General features: G+C 38.7%; 2 protein-coding genes, 1 long non-coding RNA gene and 1 pseudogene across 5 annotated transcripts in view; 2 read left to right on the top strand and 2 right to left on the bottom strand.

Moving 5' to 3' along the window:
- The window catches only part of LOC311094718, a 49,381-nt gene that overhangs the window by 964 nt on the left and 27,654 nt on the right, over positions 1-20,763 (top strand). The window contains exons 2-3 of the long non-coding RNA XR_014608712.1: positions 44-126; positions 250-424. This is a non-coding gene — a long non-coding RNA (uncharacterized lncRNA). The remainder of the gene's footprint in view (positions 1-43; positions 127-249; positions 425-20,763) is intronic.
- LOC311094709 (E3 ubiquitin-protein ligase TRIM35-like) overlaps positions 1-20,763 on the bottom strand; it is a 50,379-nt gene that overhangs the window by 12,031 nt on the left and 17,585 nt on the right. The gene's annotated exons all lie outside the window — the stretch shown is intronic.
- Positions 6,671-11,407, bottom strand: LOC311094705 (E3 ubiquitin-protein ligase TRIM35-like). Its single transcript, XM_084132829.1, has 6 exons — positions 10,765-11,407; positions 9,670-9,765; positions 9,327-9,557; positions 9,187-9,209; positions 8,987-9,105; positions 6,671-8,151 (listed from the first exon to the last, which is right to left on the bottom strand). The coding sequence occupies exons 1-6, from the start codon at positions 11,158-11,160 to the stop codon at positions 7,610-7,612; spliced, it is 1,407 nt and encodes a 468-aa protein (XP_083988955.1). The 5' UTR covers positions 11,161-11,407; the 3' UTR covers positions 6,671-7,609.
- Positions 15,507-19,563, top strand: LOC311094817 (cyclic nucleotide-gated channel alpha-2-like; annotated as a pseudogene). Its single transcript has 5 exons — positions 15,507-15,727; positions 15,853-15,960; positions 16,384-16,490; positions 16,632-17,142; positions 18,423-19,563. The product of its transcript is annotated as a cyclic nucleotide-gated channel alpha-2-like (transcript).

Below are 20,763 nucleotides of genomic sequence, written 5' to 3'. Positions count from 1 at the left end.
ACCAAACAAGATGTAAAAATAATATGTTATACTGTATCTTCAGGGGACCTGGGCAGGCATGGTGAAGGACCCCCATACCATCTATTCTCAAAGACATTTTCAAAGATTTCAAAGAAAAAACGCCAGGTGTGGAATAATGTGGATGAATATATGCAATCTAATGTTTAATAATTGTCTAATGTCTGAACCTATTACTTTACTCTGAGTCCTCAGAAAAGATACTACAGCCCTTTTTTATTTTCTTATCAGAATTTCACGCAGGACAACAAGACATAAGGAATTATGGAAAAGAGTCAGTGGGACTTGAAGAACATTCGCTTTAAAGGAAGACGACTGACCAGACTTGACTTCATAATGACCTACAAACACGCACACTGCACTTTTAAGGGAATTTAACGATGCGGAACGTATCACTAAAATAAAGGTAAAACAATCAACATTATATTGTATTTAAATGTGTCTTGGTAAGTGTTATGCTTAAATTTTTTTTTTTAAATTACACAAAATACAAACACATAATAAATTGCTAATATGGTAAGACAGATCTTCGTATGATGTGTAGTGTTCAGCCTGGATAGACTCTATCTACTCCAGGTGATGTTGTGAGGGTATAGTGTAATATGTGTATAATTTCCATCCCTGCATCTGTCCAACTCGCATGAGCTCCTTCTCGATGCTAGCTCTTGTCGAAGGCCTACGGGCAGGAGGCGCGAGATCCTCGGAGCTCGCCCAGTCCTCGCTGCCTGAAGCTAGCAGAGAGCAGGAATCTTTCTCCCCCGACGTGGCTTCGGAAACAACTTCCTCTGATGAAGCGGCGGCAGACTGCGGGCGCTGAGCATCAGGAAGTGATTCAGGGGAAGCCGGTGAAGCAGGCGGGCGAACCGGCGAGCTTGGTCGGGTTGGAGCAGGTTCCGGGACCCGCTGCGAGCAGCGCTTCTTACGGCGCGGCAGCGTGGCGGGGAGTGCAGGCTCTGAGAAAAATGCCAGGCGAGTCCTCAGAGTCACCATCGGCAGAAGCTCGCAGTGAGGGCAGCCGCCGTCAGCGAGCGCGAGCGCTGCATGATCCTCACCCAAACAGGAGACACAGATGACATGACGGTCTCCCTCGGTGAGTGGGGCTCGGCACGAGCCGCAGGAAGGCATCTTTAGAAAGACGCAGCTCTTTTAGGGGGTGAGTGTTGCAAGGCGAACACACACACACACACACACAAGAACAATAATAAAAGAAAGGATATGGCGTCGGAAAGCGCAGCAGGTACGGCGGTAGAAGGCGGCGTTGGCCAGCGGCTTCGAGGGCTCGTCCCGCTGAAGTGCTTGCCTCAGACGACGCATGCTTCCTCGTGATCCAGCGATGCGTGAGCTTCGCTGAAGAGATGAAAATCAAGTGAATCAGCCTTTTCGAGCTCCTTTTATAGAGGTTAGCCACACCCGTCTCGGCGGGAAGTGGCAAGGAGGGCGCAAAGCGCCCTCATTGGCCTGACGTCACTTCAGGCCTCGCTCGATAGGCTTATGCAGTTGCCGCAGAACAGCCAATGAGCGAGCAAGCTGTCTCGCCATAGCTGTGTACTGCTGCAACGCGCTTTATATATATGGAAAATTAAGGATAATTTTTTGCTTCAGTATTTCGTGAAAAAAGAGTTTTTCCCGTAGCGTTTTTACAAAAAACGCAGTACGAGAGGACTCTCGTAAGAGAACTGCAGTTGTCAAGCCCCTCCTGAAAAAGAACAATCTGGATAAGACCATATTAGGCAACTATAGACCGATCTCAACTCTTCCTTTCATAGGCAAGATCATTAAAAAAAGTTGTCTTCAATCAGCTGAACAAATTCTTATGCTCGAATGGAGACAGCGCTCATAAAGATAATAAACGATATTCGCTTAAATACTGATTCAGGCAAATTATCAGTGCTGGTACTACTCGACCTCAGTTCTGCATTTGACACTGTCGATCATAACATACTTCTTGACAGGCTGGAAAACTGGGTGGGGCTTTCTGGGATAGTCCTAAAATGGTTCAGGTCATACTTAGGAGGGAGAGGTTATTATGTGAGTATAGGAGACCATAAGTCTGAGTGGACATCCATGACATGCGGAGTCCCTCAAGGCTCAATTCTTGCGCCACTCCTGTTCAACCTGTATATGCTCCCAATGAGCCAAATAATGAGAAAGAACCAAATTGCTTACCACATCTATGCAGACGACACACAGCTCTACTTAGCCCTATTGCCTAACGATTACAGCCCCATTGACTCCCTGTGCCAATGCATCGATGAAGTCAACAGTTGGATGTGTCAAAACTTTCTTCAGTTAAACAAAGACAAAACTGAAGTCATTGCATTTGGAAACAAAGATGAAGTTCTCAAGGTGAACGCATACCTTCACTCTAGGGGTCAAACAACTAAACATCAAGTCAGGAATCTTGGTGTGACACTAGAGTCAGACCTTAGTTTCAGTAGTCATGTCAAAGCAATAACTAAATCAGCATACTATCATCTGAAAAATATTGCAAGAATTAGATGGTTTGTTTCCAGACAAGACTTAGGAAAACTTGTTCATGCTTTCATCACCAGCAGGGTGGATTATTGTAATGGACTCCTCACTGGCCTTCCCAAAAAGACCATAAGACAGTTGCAGCTCATACAGAACGCTGCCGCCAGGATTCTGAGCAGAACCAGAAAATATGAACATATCACACCAGTCCTCAGGTCTTTACACTGGCTCCTAGTTAAATTTAGGATTGATTTTAAAGTATTATTACTGGTATATAAATCATTCAATGGCCTAGGACCTCAATATATTGCAGATATACTCACTGAATATAAACCCAACAGATCACTCAGATCACTAGGATCAGCTAGAAATACCAAGGGTTCACTCTAAGCATGGTGAGTCCGCTTTTAGCTATTATGCTGGAACCAGCTTCCAGAGGAGATCAGATGTGCTCCTACAGTGGTCACATTCAAATCCAGACTCAAAACACATCTGTTTAGCTATGCATTTACTGAATGAGCACTGTGCCACTGTTCGTCCGACTGTTTGTACTGTACTGTATTTTATTTTATTTTTCTAAACTGTTTTAATTATTATTTCTTTTTTATTATTTTAATTTCTTCTATGTAAAGCACTTTGAATTGCCATTGTGTATGAAATGTGCTATATAAATAAACTTATTTACAAAAAAATAACTCTATTTGGTCTATTTGGTAACTCTAACTCGGTCTGGTGATGGCGCAGTGGATAAGACACATGCCTTTGGTGTGAGAGACCCGGGTTCGAATCCACTGTGAGACACCAATGTGTCCCTGAGCAAGACACTTAACCCCTAGTTGCTCCAGAGGCGTGCGACCTCTGACATGTATAGAAATTGTAAGTCGCTTTGGATAAAAGCGTCAGCTAAATGTAAATGTAATTTACAGAACTCTAGGGCATCCCAGAGCCTAACCATTTTGAGAAAAAAACAAACAAACAAGGGTTCCTTTGTGAAAGGGACATCCTTTTTCTCATCTGTTTCCTGGGCCCTATAAAGCAGTAAGAATAGGGACAGTGGTCAATAAGGGGAGAGAATACAGTTAAAAGCAGACTCAACAGAGGACATAGCAGGTAGCGCTATATACTTGGGACAACCCAATCACAACATATTCGAACATCACAAACATACTGTACATTGTGTCATTACCACAACAGCAATCATTATAACAGCCCTAAGCGAACTCAAATCATCATGAAGAGTGAGAGAGGAGGATCCTGGTTTGGTCATGTACTCTGACCTCTTACCTAATCCAAGTCAGAGGGACATTAGTGGTTGGGGAGAAGTTGTCACCCGCTCTCTGTGATTTTCAATGATGTCTGAGTTCTGATGGCTATTGGGTACAACTGACATTTTAATAGATCAGTGGTCATACCATGGTTGGATGTGCAGCATTTGGATGCTCTAATCGATCCAATAAGGGGTTCTGTATGTATGGCTTCCCTAAGGACATAGAGCGAAGGCAGAGGTGGATGGCAATGGTTAAAAGACAGAACCTGTGTCTGACAGAAGACAACAACAACAGCAGAAAACTCTGTCATGTAAGTAATGTTCACAGAGGTGACATGACAATTTAAAGGGCATCATATTTCCAAGTGTAGAGAATTATGACTCTTCCATAACATTTGAAGTGTATAGTGGAAACTGATTTTATAAGCCTACCTACAGGTACACTTTGAAGATGACCAATTTATTGCCAACAAATCAGGAGGAAATTTGAGGTTGAGGCCAGATGCTGTGCCAACAGTATTTATACATCGGCCTAAGCCAAAAAGGAGGAAAGCCACGTCAAGGAGTATGCCTCCAGCTGTTAATGTCAGGAATAATGACCACACCTATTATGGCACATCAAACATCGGTATGATATACGCAGCTAACAATGTTTCCCATGTTATATAATTCAAGGATAGACTACACTCATAATGCAACCTTCAGATTAGTACATACAGCTTCAAAACAGTTCAGGGATTTTCCAGAAGATTCATACACCACATGTAGATAATCTACAGATTTCTTCATACTTTACCATTGGCAATATATTAACTTAGATGAATGTCACTATAGGAGTGTAGTTTACCCTTAAATGACAATAGGTGCAAATCTGAAGGCAGCATACATATAACAGCAAGAATACCTTGTTATTGTTACAGAGATTGAGGGAGAAATTGAGGTGGAGATCCAAGGGAATGAAAGGGACATAACAGACAGAGAGAGAAACAGATGTCGGCATACTTACAGGGGCCAGTCAGTCAGAGGTCAGCAATGAAGAGGCCAGTTTGCCAGGGTCAGGTGCTCCAGGGTCCAGACTGCCAAGGGCCAGATATGACCGGGCTCACATGGAGGATCTAATGAGGCAACTGAGAATGGAGAGATTACTCAGAAGGAGAGCAGAGAGGGCTCTGGTAAAACAGAAAAGGATTAATTTGGCATTAAGAAAAAAACACAATTTGATTCATCAAAAGTTTAAAACAATCTTCAACACAGACCAAATTAGAGCACTTGGGCATTCAAAAAAAGGGGAATACGGTGGGGGAAAGAAACCGTGAAAAAAGCAATTAGAATTAGGTTCTGCTGTGGCACTACAGGATATAAAACCCTCCAAGCCATGAATATGCCTCTGCCTGACATCAGGACCATTCAGAGGAAAAAGAAAAGATCTGTCACTATTTCCTTTTCATTGCGACTTCAAATAACCTTTATTTATATCACGCTTTATACAATACATATTGTTTCAAAGCAGCTTTACAGTGATAAACAGGAAAATAATGATCAATGATGCAAACAGAAATCAATTCTGCTGTAAAGCAGATCTAAAAAGATGACAGTGTCATAGCCGTGTGTTGTAGTCCTTAAAAAGAGATTTCTGTAAAAGGAAATATCTCCATTTGATTTGACCTTTGAGTGTCGTAACATTGCAGATGTTGTTTAAGCTCAAACAGCAACATTACACACTAACTAAAGTTAAAAACATGAAATCATAATCAAGGACCCCTTTATCCATTGAAGTGCATCATTTTGCATCTGGTATGGTGTTTTTTTAAATTATAATGTTAGTATTATAATGTTTTTAATCATAACTTTAGTATATATTTTTTCAACACCTGTTACATAAGACAGTTTTGTGCATCCCATTTTTGACTGATGAAAATCTGTCACACTGTAACCAACTTAAACCTTACATTAAAAACATTAAACATTTTAAACATTTAAAAATGTTCTAAATAACGGTTTGAACGCATCTAGTCTTGTTATTGTCAATCATTTTGCATGAATATATAAACAGCTGCTGCCTCACAGTGAATTCATAATTTTCAGAGCTCAATAGGATAATATGAGGAATTCACTTTATATTTCCATTTTAAAAAAAATATGTACATTTATAACACTATTGTATTATATTACCTTTTCATAAAAATAAAAAAAAAGTTAACGCTGATGGTGTTTCTAATACAGTGACTGTGGGAGTGACGGATAAACTGACATCTTTCTCTCTTCTGACTGCTGTTATAAATCCCTCTATTTCATCCCTCTCTATTTTTTTGTTGAAAGGTGTGAAAACTCTATTGTGGAGTTTTTCTTTTGCCATTTGAGCAAATGGAAACATGAAAAATATATTTAATGTAGTCTCTGATTCACCGCTATAGAAGTTTCCCCAAATATGACGACTTCTGAGAAACCCGGAAATCTGAAAAGGGTCTCTGACTAAAATGTGTCAACACTTTATGTTGTCTTACATTGTAAACGTGGATTTAAACATACTTTCATTATTTTATGAGTTATTTAATGGTTACTTAATTATCAATTTTATAATAATAATAATAATAATAACATTTTTTTTTTAAATACAGAAATCAGATTTTTAACCCTTATATTTCAGTTTATAAAGTTACTCTGAGGTCTTTAGAGGACAAAAATGTCTGTGTCAAAAAATAAACTCACAAATAGCACAAATTTAATTCTGAAGACCCTCAAAAAGAAGAAGACTCTTGGAAGATTATTGTTGAAAAAAGTTACAAAAGTGAAAAAAGAAAAAGTTAGAGGCTTAAATTTATGAAAATGATATATATATATATATATTATATAAAATGTATATTTAATAAAAATAAAAATAAAAAAATAAAATAAAAAACTGCTACCAAATAAAAGCCATGAATCCATTTTTATTTTAAATAAAAAATATATTTAAAAAAATAAAAAGAGAGAGAATTCAGTGAGATTTAGTTTGGGTTCAGTACAAAACTTTCCCCATGAATGCCAGCAAAGCTCCACTGGTATAAACAACGCTGGGATTTGTGATTTGCAGTACAGTAGAAATTTTCTCTATCAAATATTACACACAGCAAACACACACACACACACACACACATACACACACACACACCGTTTTTCTAGTACATGCATACAAACCACACTGACATCCACACGAATTATAATAACTGCATCATTTATCCAACTGATACACGCAAAAGAAGAAAACATAAATAGACATATTTAAATAAACATAAATAATTGCATATGCGCAAAAGAAAACATGAATAATATAAAGCGAGTATTTGCTTTATAGGCCAAACCTGAGAAAATGGCGCCATCTTGTGGAAAATACCAAATTTAAATTTTGTATCTTTACCAAACAAAATAAAAATGTTAAATGTTTGTTTGTTAAATGGCCCTGGGATAAAACAAAGAAATGTAGTTTTCAATGGGGATATTTTTGTCCATAAGGTCCTGAGTGTAAATATGCTGTGTTACTAGTGTACAACTGATTCATGAAAGAAAAAGATGAGAGTAAAATAAGAAAATTCGAATAAAAATAAACACTTGTGCCAAAATTCATGAATTTGGCATTAACACAGGAAAAATTTATTTTAAAAAACAGACAAAAATGTCCTTAGGAAGTGTTAACAACAACAATCGTAAAGGACTATTATACATCGCACAGTGTGCACCCGGCTTAAGGACGCACAAGGGTTAAGTTGGCTCTAAATGTTACATTTAAGTGTGATTGATGAATGAGACCCTTTTATTACAGTGTTATTGAAGCATAATTTGCAAAACTGAATTAATCTAGAAGCAGAATCAGATTTAACTGTGATTTTCTGCTGTAATAAACAGTTTAACTGGTAAGATCCTCAGAGGAGTTGTGCAGTTATTATATAAGAATGGAAAGACTGTGTCGTTGAAGGTGGATGTGAATGTGAGTAAATGTGTGTTAGTTACAGGATCAGAGAATGACACTGTTCCTCTGTCATAGTCCAGCTGAACTCTCACACGCTGAAGCTTCTGTTTAACAGTAAAGACAGTCTCGGGTTTCTCTGGGGATTCTGAGGTGTATTTGCTGTTCCAGTACTGCACATACCAGACATTAGACTTAAAGAAATCCTCTCCCTTCCTTTGGCTTGATGCTGTGGTTATTCCAAGAATCCAGTATGTATTGTCTCCAACCTCCACATCCCAGCAGTGTGTTCCTGAGTTAAAGCCCTCAGATCCCAGGACACATGGATACCTGTCAAACCTCTCTGGATTATCAGGAAGTGTTTTATAAACATCACTGTCCGACACACTGGTCAGATCAGCAGAGAGTGTGAGACAACGATGTGCTGTGTTTGGATCCAGAGTCAACGGAGCTGCAAAGAGAATAACATCAGATTAGAGGATGAAATATGATGTATTAGAAATGTAAATGTTAAACACATATAAAGATTTTGTTGAAAGAAATCATAAATCATAACAATGGTCTCTTACTGTCAGAATGGATTGAGGCTTCAGGTTTGATATCAGTATTCAATAAACACTATTTTATTATAATACATAAATAAATATTATGAGGAATAAACATTTCATTATGAGTTCGCTGTATGATCTGATGATTTTCTGAAATACAATTCAGATTCACCTGGAAATATATTTAATAATCAGATTCAGATTCACTTTGTAATTATTAAATATATTGGTAACACTTTACAATACGGGTGCACTAATATGCAGTAATTCATGTTTAACTAATGCACAGATAATCATGAGTTAATGTATGACTACATTATGAAGAACTAAACCATTAATTAATGATTACTGCATCAGCAACTAATAAAGATTCTAAATGATTAATAGATTAAGTAATATATGAATTGTTATTAATTAAATGTGTCATAATGTATTAATTCCTTAATAACTTATTTTATTAACTAAAAGTGTAAATTAATTAATTACCACAGCTGGTCAAGGGAATGTACTTCAACTTCCAGTTGTCTGCTTTAATTAATCATTAACTAATGATTTGCAAATGTATCATTATGTTATGACTTTACTTGTTGAGGCACATGACTATTAACTAATTGTTAAGTAATATGCCATCAGTGCAATTATTGTAAAGTGTTACCAATATATTTCTATCAAATGTTGATATTGTGTGTTTATATGTGAACTATCTTCTGCACTGGTGTCAAATCTGCTGAGACTCACTGTGTTGGACAGTTTCCAGCATCTTCTTCCAGACTCTGAACGGCAGGTTACCCAGATAACGCGACACATGAATCAAAGCTCCAGAACTCATCCGTGGATCCGGCTGTGAGATCTGGACTCTGAGGAACATTCAGGAGTCAGAACTGCAGTGAATGTGAGTTCAGATCCACTGAGAGAAGAGATACGAGCAGCTCACTCACCTTTCCATCGTGACTTTATAGTTCTGGAAAATATAGAGTTTGAAAACATTTTAATATCTTATCAAACACTCTCAGTGTCAATGAGTCTCTCTATACAAGTTGTTTTATGCACAAAGAATGAAGCCAGATTGATTTGTCACCTTTAGAAACGAGACGTCATTGTCTTTCATCATCTCCTCCATGTCTCTGATTGTGTGTGAAAGAGCTGAGATGTGTGTGTTCATCTCCTCCAGCTTCTCCTTCATCCTCTGCTTCTTCTGCTCCTCTTCCTCTCTCAGTGCAGTGATTGTAGCTTCTTCTTCGTCTCTGAGAAACTGATGAAGCTTCTCAAACTCTTCTTTAATCTGACGCTCTGTGTGCTCAGCTTGAGACTGAAATCAAATCACATTCACTTCAGTAAGCGCTGTATGAACACACACTCCACTAATGTCAATAATACACTCTGTGTGTGAATGTTGAGTATTTAACTCTTTATATCCTCACCTTGATGTGTTCAATTGTTTTATTACACTCTTCTTTCATTTCTTCTCCATGTTTGAGCTTGTTTTGTAAGGACGTCAGTGCTGTATTAAATTCCTCCTACAGGTTAAGATGAAAATCTGTGAAACTTTTGCAGCTCTAAGAGGTTTAAACATTGTATGTTTGGATGTTTTTATTGTTATATTATTTATATGTTGAATGGGTCATTGTCATGGAAGCATTTGTGTCTGAAAATGGCAGGAGATATATTTTTAATTATATAATATTGAAAGGATGATCGTCAATAAATCATGTTTTTACCAAACAAATGTGTGTGTTTTTTGCAATGGCCAATTCTTAATTATTACTGTATATCCATGCAGTTGTAAATTTGTGGTTGTGCAAATACAAATACAGAAAGAGAAAGTATGTTAGTATCCGTCACTTTTTGGTGCATCTTGTAATTAATCACATATGTGACCCTGGATCGCAGTCACAAGTCGCACGGCTATATCTGTGGCAATAGCCAACAATACATTGTATGGGTCAAAATTATCGCTTTTTCTTTTATGCCAAAAATAATTAGGATATTAAGTAAAGATCATGATCCATGAAGATATTTTGTTAATTTCCTACCTTAAATTAATAAAAAAAATGATTTTTGTAAGTGAATGCAGCACAATCGCGAACATAAATGGACAACTTTAAAGGTGATTTTCTCAATGTTTCGATTTTTTTGCACCCTCAGATTCCAGATTTTCAAATAGTTGTATCTCGGCCAAATATTGTCCTATCCTAACAAACCACATCAATGGAAAGCTTATTTATTCAACTTTCAGATATAAATCTCATTTAAAAGAAAAATACCCATAAGGCTGGTTTTGTGGTCCAGGGTCACATATTATTAATGAAAAAAATACATTGTTGTACAACAGCCAATGCTGTTACATTCAAGAAGATCTGAACATCAGAAGGTCGAAGTTTTGTGTAGAATTTTATATCAGTAGAAAGTCAGAGATTTAGTCTGAGTAAAAATAAATACTGGTCTATTGTAAACACAAATAATACTCTCTGTTTAGCACTGTATTCAGCATATGAAATGAGAGACATTAGTCTTACCTTGTAAGATGAAAGCACTTCACTGATGGGTCTGAATGTGTGATTGGCGTGTTTCTCTGAGTCTCTGCACACTAAACACACAGGCTGTTTGTCCTCCAGACAGAAGAGTTTGAGTTTCTCACTGTGTAAACTGCAGATCTCCTCAGATCCTGATGAACGTTTCTCATTTCCCTCCTTTATCAATGAGTCACACAAGTTTTTTAACGCTAGAATAACTGGAGGATCATCTTTTGAGGATCTTCTCCTGCAGACAGGACACTCCTGAGTTTTCTTAATTTTCCAGAACTGTTGTAGACACTCTTTACAAATACTGTGACTACAGGACAGAATAACAGGAGTCTTGAAGATTTCACAGCAAACAGGACAAGAAAGCTCTTCCACAGATTTTGAATCCATTTCCTCGTAAAGATCCAATGATCTACAATTTACTTTCACTTTCTGAACTTTGGTTTAAAGAGTAAACAACTATTACAATCAAAATCTAATCTGGGTTAATTCAGAAATAAACAAAAATGCTATAATATAATGTGTTTATATTATATATATAAACTCTGTTCTTCACAACACTGACTCGTTTCAGCTTTCAGTAAAAATGAAAGGCAAAAATAATGACTAGTCACTTCCTGGTAAGGTTTGTAAGAGGGTGGAGTTTGTGTGTGTGTGTGTGTGTGTGTGTGTGTGTGTGTGTGTGTGTGTGTGTGTGTGTGTGTGGTTGTGTGTGTTTGTGTTTGTGTATGTGTGTGTGTGTGTGTGTGTGGGTTGGGGATAGGTCATGGATGGTATCTGTCATGATTCCTGTCTTGTGTTCCCCTTGTTTTGTTTGGACTAATGTTATTTCCTGTTCTGTGCCATTGTAGTCCTTTGTAGTTTTTCATGTTGATATCTGTTTTACTTTATTTACCTTAAAAAAAAAAAAACTGCATTTAGATCCTCACCTTCTCCTGCTTTCTCTGACACGTTACAGTATCAGTTGCAGAATTCAGACAGCATACAAGCATACTCTTCCTATTTCTGCCATAAATGAATATGGTAAATGTAGTACGAGTAGTGTATTAGTATGTGCTTCTGAATTCAGAGGGTTTTTATTTTATTTTTTAATGCTGGTGGGAAAACTTACATCACCATCTTCCAGGTCAGCATGGATGAGCATCAAGTTTGCGAATCAATGTTGATTCAATATCTATTCATTTGGATATTACAGAAGCGTATTGCATTCACTTGAGGAAAAAAAATCTACTCTGTTTTTCTGAATTAACGAGTTAATTATCTCAGAATTATGAGATAATTTTTTCTTGAAATAAAATGTATTTGCTCTGTTTTTCTGAATTATTGAGTTAATTATCTCAGAATTATGAGATCATTTTTCATAAAAAAAATTTTTTTGTTCTGTTTTTCTGAATTAATGAGATCCCTCAAAATCCTGCCAGGAGCTCTATTTTAGCTGGATTGCATGGAAGTAAACATGTCCCGTGTAACTTAAGTTAAAGTAGTTAGTAAAAAATATGCCCGTAACATTAACGTTACATGTTTATAAACAGCTATTCTAACCTCGTTTTACATGTCATCAAGCGAACAGTTAGCAGACATCATTTGGCATTAACATGTAACTATAATAACTTAGCTATCTTACCTGCACTGAACCCATGTAGGCCTGGCACTGTTGTTGTTGGAGGGTCAGGCTGATCAGCATCAGCAACTGTGGCCTTACGTTACTTTGTGCAGGTGAGAGCTTCTCGCAGGATTTTGAGGGATCTCGTTAATTCAGAAAAACAGAGCAAAATAATTTTTTTCATGAAGATTATTCTCATAATTCTGAGATAATTAACTCGTTAATTCAAAAAAAAAGAGCAAAAACTTTTTTTTCATGAAAAATTATCTCGTAATTCTGAGATAATTAACTCGTTAATTCAGAAAAACAGAGTAGATTTTTTTCCTCAAGTGAATGCAATACGCTTCCGTAGGATATACATACACATAGTATGTTTATTTTCCTCAAGGAGAAAAACTACACAGTGAACTCTGTGGTGCGGCTGGTACATTATTATTAAAGGTTAATTTAATAACTGATTTGTTCACAATATGCATTTTTTTATTTCTTAATAAAACGTACAACATTTAAAGGCTGAGACTTTGTTATCGAAAGTATCCTGCTATGTCTTGTCTGTCAGCGTATAGTCGCATGTTTATTCACTGTGTGGTGTGAGAGAGTGAGCAACCCTGCCATCTACTGTCAGAAAAGGGAAATGCATCCCATCTGATCAGAAACGTGGAAAATAACTTATCCTGTCAGCAATAATGAAACAAAAACAAGAAACATCTAGTTTTATGTTTCTAGTATTCTATTTTCAATGAATTGTATTTGTTCTGGTCCTTATAGGGGGTCTCTAATGCTATTGAGTGGTCCGGACACTGATAATAACACTTTTTTGTTTCTTTTAGGCTTAAGTTTTAAAACTTTGCTTCAGCATCTTTGATGCCAGCCGCCATTATTAAATCTATGAATATATTTAAATCCATAATTTTAATATTGACTCTCTTTTGTGTAACTGATCCACTGACTTTTAAGAACAACAACACCAACAACATAGTATTTTCATGGTAGCTATTGTGGTGAAAATCAGTTAAGATGGCATTGCAGGGACCAGTTTATGGCAAGGCCCCTCTAACTGCCGGTGTGGAAGAAGATGTGCCACACTGTGATTGGATCCTTGGTGAATGAACATAAACAAATGTTCAGCAACATCAGATAAGATGCTAAGACAACTACCAGATACCTCTTACAGGACAGGAATGGGGACCTTCTGCACCCACCACCACCAAGGAGAGGACTTCCCATTGGTCACAGGTGGACTCTAACAACCAAACTCATTCCTAGGGTTTAGGCAAGAACCGCCATAAAAAATTCCTTCAGGACCTCCTAGATGCAGAAGCAAAGAGAGAGGCCACAGAGACCTATCTTAATCCATTCATATATATGTTTGAAGGCCTTAAACTAATATAAACTGCAAAACATCCACTTCAACTTCATGCAAAGCACAGATTATGTTAATGGTCATTGACTGTTAACACAACAGTTCAGGACAGACCTAATAACTGATAAGCGAATGCATGAACAATGACTTGACAATTTTTTGATTGTCTCAAATATTCAATGCCTTTGAAAGAACTACTGCCCACATTGTCGTGATTTGCTGCCATCACTGCCACATACACCTTAAGGGTGGAAGTGGATAACTACTTATCTAGGCCCTCCTGAAGGAAGGAAAGCACTGATCCAATGCCATACCTCCGTGGATCCTAATCTCGGAAAGAACACCATGTAGTGAAAAGATGCCACTTCAAAGCATATAGCCGTCTAGTAGAGGGGGTTCTTGCCTGAATGATTGTATCTATCACCGCTGGTGATAGCCCCCTGAATTCGTCCATGTCCCATCCAGGGACCAGACATGGAGGTTCCAGTGTTCTGGACACAGGTGCTAGATTGTGCAACTAATTGGACTTCTTGTCCCTCTCCCTGATTCGCATACTTGTGCAGACCCCTGGGCCAGTTGTGCTTTGATGCTGAGGGCTAAGTCAGTTAATACCACAGAAGGCAGTGGGAGGATTCCTGGGAAGCGAACAGATCTATTTGTGCCTTGCATAATTTACTCCAAATCAGCTTATCCTCCTGGGGACGGAGTCTCCACTGCGAGACTGAGATCGCCTAGGATATGAGTGGCTCGCAGTGACTTCAGACGCTGCTGACTCCACAGGAGATGGCGGGCGAGTTGTGACATGCAACGAAAGTGGATACCACCCTGGCGATTTATATACTGTGACAAGAAATCACTGGCTCCCCACTCGTCACCCCTGGCAACACTAATCATGGGGAACACCTGGCGATCCCAGGTGATGACGATGAGGCAATCACTCAGAGGGGGATAAAAACTCCAGCAAGGAAGATGAGAGGAGAGCCATATACACTCACTGGGTGTGTTTTTAACCTCTGTGTATTTTCTTTGCCTAGAGAGTGATTGACTTCCCCAAGTGAGTGCGGATCACCCAGCTAATTGGCTAATCTCCCCTCTCTTCGCTGGACAAGGAGGAACTTCACTTCTTACTACGAAACACTTCACCTGCACTAAACACAGACTGAGTTTGATTGCACCTAAGTTCTCACTGTTAGAACAAATAAAGACGCCTTCCGGGGTGACGCTACACTGCATTACATGTCTGTTCTCCTCTTTCCCCTTAGTGGAGCGCTACAATACATACCGTACTCATGGCCATGTTCATGTTCGACCCAGGCATTCAAGACAGCGATTGTGGCCATCTGAAGGAGAGAGAAATCAGCCAAATCCAAAAGAAAACAGACAGAAAGGCATCTTTTAAAAGACGGTATTCACTGTGTTGCTCTTTTAGAGGTGAACTCTTTTAGTTCACCGCTGAAGCACATAGCTGTGCATTGTTTAAAGATCTGTAATTTTCCTAAGCTTCACATCCTTAAATACAGCAGAAACTACAGCATTTAGGAACCCTGGTAAAGTAGAATGTTTGAACCAAATTAATCAGGCAATTTCTCCCAGGACTCCCCAGAACCAAAGGACAGGGCACTCTTGTTGAGATCCTTTGGGAAGCTGCAGTACCTTTCAAAGTTCTCCATATATGAAGTTATGGAACATCTAGAAGGCTATTTAGTCTTTCCAATTTAGACTTGGATGGAAGGTGAACTCTTGAAATTAAGTTCTGGTCAATTTCTCACAATGGGTATTTCCACTTTGATTCATTATTTCCCTTTGTTTCCAAGGCTGGTGAGTATGGTAGTCACTCTTAGAGACTGGGCCCATAAGAGCCTTCAGGAAGAGGAGGAAAGGCCAGATTCTTTTTTAGAGCGCTTCCGAGGACCTGAACTTCAAGTTGCTCCCATTCGGATAAGCATCAGTAGATCTGATGCTCATGATGGGAACAACAGCACCAAAACTAAGTGAGTTTGTCCTGTCACACCATTATCACCATTATCACCATTCATACATGGCTGTATGAAATTTCCATTGCCCTTTTTAACAAACATGCAACCACATAAAATTATGAAATGCATTTGGTTATCAGGAAAAAGTCTGATGTTTTCATACTGGCACCTGCTGATGACCTGTACTACCGCTGGCTGTTTGTTATTGCCACAGCTGTATTGTACAACTGGTGCTTTGTGGTGGCTAGGTAAGACAAAAGATATGTTAATTTATCTACACACTAATCATTTTATTTGGAGTTTAAAGCTGATATATTGAACATCAATAGCATTTCTTAGCTAAGGTCCTAAAATAAATCCAATGATTCCAATGAAAAACTTGACAGCAAATTATACAGTAAATTAATCTGAATACTGTAAGCGGAAGAAATAATAAACCTACTAATTTTGCATGCTGAACACTGCATGTATATGGCCTGTGAGGAAATTATTTGTAGCAGCTTTTCGTCCATTAAGTCCAAGCGGTATAATTAGACCTCATGAGCAAGAGTGTGTGATCTAGGCACTCATTTTGATGATGATTCATGTAAATAAGTGTTGTTGTGCCATATGTGAAAGGGTTAGTCCTGACTCAAGCTGATGGTGTTTCATTTTTCATATCCCAAACACAGAGCCTGCTTTGATGAGCTTCAAACCAGAAACTTAATTCTGTGGCTGGTTTTGGATTATCTCTCTGATGTCATTTATATACTGGACACCTGTGCGAGACTGAGAACAGGTCAGAATCTTTTAGCATCTATCATGTTTTTCAAAGAGTTGTTGTAACACTTCACACTATTAATTAGATAGGTGCTTTGGTGCTAAAATTAAGTGTATATGAGCAATCATTAAGAATTGACAATGTATATCTTCACTATAGGTTTCCTTGAGCAGGGTCTTCTGGTGAAGGACCTTACCAAGTTAAGAGAAAGCTACTTTCATACTTTGCAGTTCAAGCTAGACCTCCTATCCATACTGCCCACGGATCTAGCCTACATCATCATTGGCATTCACGTACCAGAGCTGTGTTTCAATCGGCTGATGCGCTTCTCACGCCTGTTCGAGTTCTTCGACCGCACAGAGACCCGCACAAATTACCCCAACATTTTCCGCATTTGCATCTTGGTGCTCTATATCCTAGTCATCATTCACTGGAATGCCTGCATCTACTTTGCCATTTCCAAGTCTCTGGGCTTTGGATCCGACCAGTGGGTCTACCCAAACATTTCTGACCCTGAGTTTGGGACTCTCACGCGAGGATATGTCTACTGCCTCTATTGGTCAACCCTCACTTTGACGACCATTGGGGAAATGCCAGCTCCGGTGCGGGGTGAGGAGTATCTTTTTTTGTCTTCAGCATTATGGCTGCCCTCAAAGGGCCGGTTGTAACTGTAAGACTTTTAAAATGCTAATATATTGTCTCTTTATTTGATTATTACATTGTATATGCATTTGCAGGGGTGTTTCTAGGTTTTAAAAACATCAGGGGATGAGCCCGAAACATCAGGGGCTGGGTAATAATGATTTGTTACAGAGAATAATGTATTATTATTATGCAGAGGCAAACTGGCTCAAAAATTCAGCCCTGGCACTGTAGCCACACCAGCACACATTACCACACAGTCATGCGTATTCAAATGTGAGGTAGTTAGGGGGGTTCGGGGATATGCACCCCCGATAAAATTTGTATTTCTCGGACGTACATATGTGCATTTTAAGGTGTTTAAAGGCCAAAAAAATTGGATAACAATAGCTTTAAAAGCATGTCAGTGGGCAGTAGCATAAATTATTTGTCAAGATATTGTGCATAGATGTTACATTTCAATCAAAAACCAGTGCAATCTTTTTGTGTCCAGAGGCAAATGAGCAATTTATATTAGCATTAAAGATTGGTTTCAGCAACTTGTTTCTTTCCTGAGTTAATCAATGTTTTTGGCACTGATCAGTTTAAAGTTCAATTGTTCACCCATAAAGACAGTCACTTGTCGCCACCTACTGGCTTAATGATGCAAGTGGCGCAAACACAGACAACCGGAGTGATACAAATGGTGAAAAGGATAATACTGGTACCTATTATATTAAATATTATGTAATATATTTAAATAAATATATTATTATATTAAAATAATATAAAATATCAATATATTATTCTATAATCAGTTCTATGCAGCAGAATCAGATTTAACAGATTTATTTTTTGACCAATTGTCAAAATAAAGTATAGTCCTACAAAGCTATTTTTATTAGAGCATGAGCAGAGCAGGGAGAACGAGAGGATCGTGATTCGTGTAATTTTACCAGTGTTGCCCAGCACGGCTATACACACCATGTTACAGCACAGTAGTGCTATTGCAAAAAGAAACAAGTCCAGAGAAATTTCATGTCGGCACGTTTTTTTTTTTAGCGGACTTTGCCTTTCCGGTGAGGGTGAGCGTGAGCAGAGCTCGCAACACACACACACACACACACACACACACACACACGGAGGTTGCTTGTGGAACATTGAGCAGAACGCGTTGTGAACACAGAGCGGAGAGCACAGCGCGCACACACAGCGGAACGCGCTTAGAAGTTACGCATCTTCGGAAGCGGACTCGCACGCAAAGTCATAAAACATGCTGAGCCAGAGTCAAACCATCTCCGAACACGGAGGGGCGCGGCGGCTTTTTAGTATCTTTCGGCCAAAAAACGAAAATGTTATTTTCGGCCGAAAATTTTCGGCAGCCTAAATTTCGTTGCATCCCTAATTTTAAGACACCCATGCTCTCGCGGGCCATATAAAATAATGTGGCGGGCCGGATTAGTCCCGCGGGCCTTGAGTTTGACACATGTGTCCTAAAGAATCTGCCAAACAAACTGTGGGCTGAGATTGCAGTCAATGTGTACTTAAAAACATTGAAGAAGGTCCGTATCTTCCAGGACTGTGAGGCAGGGCTTTTAGTGAAACTGGTGCTCAAGCTGCGGCCACAGGTCTTCAGCCCTGGAGACTACATCTGCCGAAAGGGAGACATAGGAAAAGAGATGTACATCATTAAAGAGGGTCGCCTTGCTGTTGTGGCTGATGATGGGGTGACCCAGTATGCACACTTGACGGGCGGCAGCTGCTTTGGAGAGATTAGCATCCTCAACATCAAAGGGAGCAAAATGGGCAACCGTCGCACAGCTAACATCCGTAGCATTGGCTACTCTGACCTCTTTTGTTTGTCGAAGGATGACCTGATGGAGGCTGTAATGGAGTATCCGGATGCTAAGAAAGTTCTGGAAGAGAGGGGAAGACAGATTCTCCTGAAAGAGGGTCTGCTGGAGGAGTTGGAGGCCGGTGGAATGGGAGAAGAACGGGTTGAGGAGAAAGTGGAGAGGTTGGAAGGTTCTCTTGAAATACTTCAGACTCGGTTTGCTCGGTTACTGGCTGAATACACAGCTACTCAACAGCGGCTGAAGCAGAGACTTACAGCATTGGAGTGTAGGACACATCACTCTGGAAGCGGATTCCTCTCGGATGGCAATGAAAGCACTATTGATGGTGATGGTACACACAGTGAGGTCAACATCCAACTCTGAGCACTTGCTTTTAAGAGAGAACCTTGTACTAGTCTTAATGACCACTCAATAGCAATAATATATGAACACTTTACAACAATTATAGCTGTCAAAACAGTTAGTATACATGTGGAATTGTTTCATTTATATTTATAAATGTCATGGAACAAACCTTAGTTATACACAAAATAACATAATTTCCTTACGTTTTTTGACCATCCTGCCTGTACTTTGTTTGCTTATTGTGTGATGTTTTCCAAAATAAAAAGATTCCCACAAAAAAAATTAACCGTATTTCTGACAAATACAATTAAACTAGTCTATACCCACATGAGATGAGGACTCCAGACATATTAGTCTTCTAGAAAAACTACAAATAATAATAATGTTTTATTCTACATGGAGCGGGACCCCCAGATTTACAAATAATTGTGATTTGGGGTGGTGACAGTTAAAACATATTTGTTAATATAGTTTATTCTGATTAACATTTCTTTCACAGCTGTGCCAGTGTTAGCTGCGTTACTCACACTCTACTTTACCTTATGCTACAGATTTATGGTAATATCATGGAAATATTTACCTGATTTGTGAATGTAATTTTGTAATCTGAATTTGATGATAAAATAATGCACATGACCTGTCCTCGCAAGCTGCATGCAAAAACAAACACAGTCTCCGATTCACAAATGAATAATTCTGTCAGGACCACTATCGTCAAATACGATTGACAATTAGCATACAGTTTGGATTGGCTGTATGGTTCTGTTCTGGGCAAGAACTCCCTGCGCATCCATGCAGTCTAGCATGGATAAGAGCAGCAATAACCCCCCTTAGGGTAAACAGAACAAAACCAACATGAATGTATTAATTCAAGATTTTAAAGTACAACATAATTCGAGAATTTATTCTGATTCAAGGGGAATCAGAATGCCAAATCCTGACTGGACAGGAGGAGCTGGGGATGGAGGAGGGTAATGAGCTCCTGAGGAATGCGATATCTGCTGATAATACTGAAGGAACTTATATTTGAATACAGTGATAGGCGTCGTATTCCTATAGGTAGACGTGGATAAGCTGAGTATAGGACTCTAACGTGCTCTAATGTGCTAAAGTGACGCGCCAGAAATGACACTGTGCTTAATTTTGAGCAGCTTCTTTTAATAATTCACTTTCAAGCATGTTACTCGTTTTAATGAATTTGACTAATCTTTCAGTAAAATAATTCACTATTGTGTTTGGGGGCAGAAATATCCTGCAGTAGTTTCTGTTGGTGCCATTCAGTTGTAAAAGTTATTGTATTGATAATTAAATAGAAAGTGTGTTCACATTTTTTTTCACTTTAATCATTAATTGCAGGTCAAGTTAAGTATATTTGATTGTGCTTAAATGGAACTAGTGCAAGTAAACTCTAGGCACACTTTAAATATCTTGTATTTAAAGACAGATATTATACAGAAATCATACTATCC

The sequence above is a fragment of the Abramis brama genome, assembly GCF_963993115.1.
Source record: "Abramis brama genome assembly, chromosome: 13".
Classification (NCBI taxonomy): Eukaryota; Metazoa; Chordata; class Actinopteri; order Cypriniformes; family Leuciscidae; genus Abramis; species Abramis brama.
Note: the sequence above shows the minus strand (reverse complement) of the source record. Positions and strands in the feature narration are given on the sequence as shown.

Bases quoted from the DNA above. Each gene is read 5' to 3' on its own strand.
- LOC311094705 (XM_084132829.1), bottom strand. From the start codon at position 11,160: ATGGATTCAAAATCTGTGGAAGAGCTTTCTTGTCCTGTTTGCTGTGAA. The intron at 9,106-9,186 runs GTGAGTGAGCTG...AATGTTCCTCAG, and splicing joins TATAAAGTCACGATGGAAAG to AGTCCAGATCTCACAGCCGG. The intron at 8,152-8,986 runs GTGAGTCTCAGC...TTCTCTTTGCAG, and splicing joins GCTGGAAACTGTCCAACACA to CTCCGTTGACTCTGGATCCA.